Source organism: Osmerus mordax, chromosome 1, assembly GCF_038355195.1.
Source record: "Osmerus mordax isolate fOsmMor3 chromosome 1, fOsmMor3.pri, whole genome shotgun sequence".
In the NCBI taxonomy this organism is placed as follows: domain Eukaryota; kingdom Metazoa; phylum Chordata; class Actinopteri; order Osmeriformes; family Osmeridae; genus Osmerus; species Osmerus mordax.
In genome coordinates this window covers 14626084-14631630 of record NC_090050.1, presented here as the reverse complement: position 1 = coordinate 14631630, position 5547 = coordinate 14626084, and the positions used below count along the sequence as shown (strand labels likewise).

The 5547-nt window shown below is 40.7% G+C and overlaps 1 protein-coding gene across 1 annotated transcript; it reads left to right on the top strand.

The window, feature by feature from the left end:
- Positions 1-1980: 1980 nt before the first annotated feature.
- Positions 1981-4746, top strand: lrrn1 (leucine rich repeat neuronal 1). Its single transcript, XM_067240093.1, has one exon. The coding sequence runs from the start codon at positions 1981-1983 to the stop codon at positions 4132-4134; it is 2154 nt and encodes a 717-aa protein (XP_067096194.1). The 3' UTR covers positions 4135-4746.
- Positions 4747-5547: the final 801 nt, after the last annotated feature.

The following is a 5547-nucleotide window of genomic DNA, read 5'->3' as shown; positions in this document are numbered from 1 at the left end:
TTTTTGTTTATTTCATTCCGAAATATGTGATAGGATTTCAACTCTGGAAAGATTATTGACATTAACGCACGATTGGAAAAGTAAACACGTAATGGAAAAAGGATTTTCCTCCTTCGTGCATCTGAAAGACCTGATGTCTTTGACAGCAAATCCTAAACAATCAGCATTCCAACAGTTGCTGTTAGTTTGTATCCCGGCAATATTATCACAATATCATCCTACAACTAGAGCTATAGTTAGATTGCTCCACTTTTATTTTGAGGTGCATGGTGAAATTCCAGTAAATCTGTCATTTTAATTTGGACCTTTGTAAAGTATTCTTCTGTAGATACAATTAAGAAACCTCAAGACTCCTCAACTTTATGGGCTGGTTTCTTCTGTGTAATGTTGGTGGGGATGCCATTTTCAGTCAGGTATTCTGTTGTATTTAGTAAATGCAGTTGAATCCAATGATACATGCAGGATTAGCTCATTAACAATACGTTTAGTCTATGTCTACATTTAGGCTGGCTACAACATGAAAGTAAATATGAAATGGAAATTGATTTTATTAATTGGAATGTTTGTCTTCTTTTCCTGCTATTTTTTTTAAAGAGATTGCTCTTATTTAAAAGCACAGTGATTAGGACACATTTTGAAAACATTATATTTCCTCAGGTATATCTCTACCTGAGCATCTTCGTACACTAAATCCTGACGGGCAAAGTCAATTTGAACCAAACTAACTGCTTTTTCTTTGGGAGAAAATACTGCATTACCCCTGATTCACCTCTGCTTCATCCTGTCCCAGAAGAAATCCCTTGCACAGGACGAGTTTGAACTTATGCTCTGTTGCCAGGCAGTTTGTAGTCAGATTAATTAGTCAGCTCACTCTTTTTAAAGCTTCTTAAGTATCGTCTTAAGCAAATGTTGTTCACAATGCATTTTGGTTGAGACACCCTTGCAATGCAGTACCTAGGTCTCTCTCTAAAAACTATAATATAATAAATGTAGTGAATTGTGATAATAAGATGTGTAGCTCAGACATTGTTCATGATTTTGCCGATGTTTACTGCATTAGAGGTAAAATACCATGTCCTTTACTTTGTGGAGACAATGCTGCATTCATGAGGAGAATCAAAAATGACTTCATCCAGTGTTTGTACTAGTGGCATATGGGGTAGCAGATGCCCAAGTAACCCCTAATGAGAATCCTCTCCAATCTAGACAGTCAGACCAGGAAGGGGAATGGTGCAGTCAGGTCCTGTCCTTGAAACAATAATAATAAAAAAAAGATCTTCATAAAGCCCTCACCCTGATACACTTGAAACATAATCGAATAGATTCAATTTCACTTGATTATTGACATTGATGTTCCCTTGGTCACTTAACAATGGCTCAATTTCTCACAAATCTAAATATAATCGATCTACTACACTACATTTATGTTTTCATAACATTGCTGTTAAATTCAGAATGCAGTTTATGTTTTCTTGCTTGGGATACAGCATGCTAAAATATCTCAGTATATTTAACAATTTTCAAGGCACTAATGATCTGGTCCTACTGTGCCTGTTGTGTAGATGAAAGCTCTTAATGAAAGTTGATTTTTCTATTGTATGTGCATTATAATGAGCTGATTTAGGGCGCTGATGTTTCAGAATCTCTAAGGGACAAAAAGCTCATGATTTTACAGTTTTATTAAGATTGTTCACATGCAGATTTGTATAATAATTACAGCGTGTTTCTTTTTCAGATTCCCTTTGTTATCTCAAGATCTAGAGAGGCTGCAAGGATCACAGAACATCTAGACATTCAGAAAAAATACACCTGTTATCAGAAGGACCTAAGCTATACTTATCTCAATAATTTAAGAGGAATAAAACCACCAATCAACTAAATCACTGGTTAATGACAATATCACAACTTCCTTCAAATTCATTTATCCCTTGTTCTATCCCACCTTTTGTGGGTAAGGGCAGGTGACCAAAAGCAAACAGAATGGCTGGAGAGAGCTTCAAATACTGTCTTCTAGGCCAGTTGTTTGCTTTCCTGATCCTGGCAACCGTTGGACTGTCCTCTGTCCAGAGCAATGAGTGTCCCCAGCTCTGTGTGTGTGAGATCCGACCCTGGTTCACCCCTCAGTCCACCTACAGAGAGGCCACGACCGTGGACTGCAACGACCTTCGTCTCACACGCATCCCTGGCAACCTCTCCAGCGACACACAGGTCCTCCTCCTGCAGAGTAACTACATTGCAAGGACCAGCGAGGAGTTGGAGCAGCTCTTCAACCTGACTGAGCTGGACCTCTCCCAGAACAACTTCAGCAGCATCCGTGACGTGGGCCTGAGCAACATGTCCCAGCTCACCACCTTGCACCTGGAGGAGAACCAGATCACTGAGATGCCTGACTACTGCCTGCAGGACCTCAGCAACCTGCAGGAGCTCTACATTAACCATAATCAGATCAACATAATTTTCCCCAATGCTTTTTCCGGGCTGCACAACCTGCTTAGGCTCCACCTTAACTCCAACAAGCTGAAGGCCATTGACAGCCGTTGGTTTGAGTCCACACCCAACCTAGAGATTCTCATGATTGGGGAAAACCCTGTGATTGGTGTCCTAGACTTTAACTTCAAGCCTTTAGTCAACTTGAGGAGCTTAGTATTAGCTGGAATGGATTTAACAGATGTACCTGGGAATGCCTTTGTGGGACTTGATAATCTTGAAAGTCTATCTTTCTATGACAATAAACTGGTCAGAATTCCTCAGAAAGCCCTTCAAAAACTGCCAAACCTGAAGTTCTTGGACTTGAACAAAAACCCTGTCATCAAAATCCAAGAGGGGGACTTCAAAAACATGTTGAGACTGAAAGAATTGGGTATTAATAACATGGTGGAGCTGGTGTCTATTGACCGTTACGCCCTTGACAATCTGCCTGAGCTCACCAAGCTGGAGGCTACCAATAACCCCAAGTTCTCCTATGTCCACCACTATGCCTTCCGTGATGTCCCAGCTCTGGAGAGCCTCATGCTGAACAACAATGCCCTAAATTCCCTTTACCAGGCCACAGTGGACTCTCTGCCCAACTTGCGGGAGGTCAGTATCCACAGCAATCCCCTACGCTGTGACTGTGTCATCAAATGGATGAGCTCCAACAAGACCAGCATCCGCTTCATGGAGCCCCTGAGCATGTTCTGTGCTATGCCAGCCGAGGTCAGAGGTCGACATGTGAGGGAGGTTCTACAGCAGGACTCCTCTGACCAGTGTCTACCCATGATCTCCCATGACACCTTCCCCAACCACCTCAACCTGGACATCGGCATGACGGTGGACCTGGACTGCAGAGCCATGTCCCAACCAGAGCCTGAAATCTACTGGGTAACTCCAATGGGAAACAAAGTGATGATGGATACCCTGTCTGATAAGTACTGCCTCAGTAGAGAAGGGACGCTACGGATCTCTCACATCCAGGTAGAGGACTCTGGTACGTACACATGTGTGGCACAGAACAAAGAGGGCGCAGATACCAGGGTCATTGCCATGAGAGTGAATGGGACTCTCTTGGATAGTACCCAGCTTATGAAGATATATGTTAAACAAACAGAGTCCCACTCCATCCTGGTCTCCTGGAAGGACAATTCCAATGTCATGACCTCTAATATCAAGTGGTCATCTGCCACGGTGGAAATAGACAATCCCCACATCACATACACAGCCAGGGTGCCAGTAGATGTTCATGAGTATAATCTCACACATTTACAACCTGCAACTGAGTATGAGGTCTGTCTCACAGTCTCTAACATTCACCAGCAAACTCAGAAGTCATGTGTTAATGTCACAACAAAGCATGCTACCTTTGCTGTGGAGATATCTGATCAAGGGACCAATACTGCTCTAGCAGCTGTAATGGGAACAATGTTTGCAATCATCAGCCTGGCCTCTATGACCATATACATTGCCAAGAGATGGAAAAGGAAAAACTACCATCACTCTCTGAAAAAGTACATGCAGAAAACCTCCTCCATCCCATTAAATGAGCTGTATCCTCCCCTCATCAACCTGTGGGAGGCGGACAGTGAGAAGGACAAAGAGGGCTCCTCAGAGACCAAACCCAGCCAGGTTGACACCACACGGAGCTACTACATGTGGTGAGAGATGCTACCAATGATGAATGCAGAGGCTTTCTTTGAGGAGCACAAACATACACCTTGGGCTTCTTTGTGTGACAGGAAGATCAAGGGCATTTTCTGGCATTGGAGGCTAAGGACAGATTGATATTTCAGACTTCTTAGAAGTGTACTGCCTTTTTTCTTGCCCACTTTTCTGACACTCAGTATGGCAGCTTTGCTTAGCTCCCAGGACTTAGTGGTCACTGTGCTTTATTTTTTAGTAACCATTTGATAGCACAGCATGGATATTGTCATGGATTCACTGAAATCAGATACATTTTGATTTGTATCAATGGCAGTATTCTTTAGATGCAATTTTCTTTAAAAAAACAAAACAGTTTCACTGTTAACTGTTGTGCACTGAAATATATAAACAAAATTGTCTATTGACTTTAATATAAGCTGACAGTAAGTTTAGACTTGATATATTGTCTATTGAATTAAGTTAGCAATTGTTCTGTAATGTTGTATCAACTATGATTTAAACTATACCTACTTTCTGATCATAACAAGCAGTTGATTTAGAACTTAGTTTGCAGATTGAATACTGTAAACCAGCAATAGAAATATGAATGTTTAATAAGTAGTTATTAGACTTAAGGCTTTTTCAATTATCTACTAATTCTTTTTTATTTTGCTAGTATCTATCACTGGTTTTGTTGTGATTTACACACATATTGGTATATTGAACCAAGCTCGAATAAACTACATTTTTCTCCTATTTTTTACACTATGATCCTCAGAAGTCGTGTTATTATTTGCACAATACACATTTGAACACTAACAGTACATGTAAGGACTGAAATAAGTACTGTACATTGATAACCCTGAAAAAAAAAAAAAAAACTCTCAAAACAGTCATCAAACTGTCTGTTTTAGACAACTTTAAACCCTACTTAAATGTGTAAAAAGAGGATTTGGGTTTTATTTTGACAACTGTGCAAGAAATAGCATGATTTACATGAAGCCATTATTGTATGCATACAGCAAAGCAGGCATAAGATCAGTACACCGTATTCTGAAAAAGGAAATAGATTACAACAAAGTTCTCAGTTCCTCTTTTGGGTAAATAAAATGTGCCCATGTTAATAAAAGCATATGCATGCCAATGCCCCCCTTTTTCCAGGCCTTGCTATGATATGGGTGTAGGGAGCAGATGAGAAGGAGATGGTGTGTAGATCAAAGAAGGGAGTGATTATGGATAATGGGCACCATTAACCAGCCCAGATTGCTGTATTATCTGACTGTCAGCAGCTCTGCTGTAATGAGCCAGATGCTGTTCCACATTCTCCCCACTTCTTCTGTGAGACTTAGTTGTAGTTGGATTGATCTTTGTAATATGTTTTCCCATTAGCTTTTTCCATCAATATGACAGACAAAGGAATGGAAAGAAGGA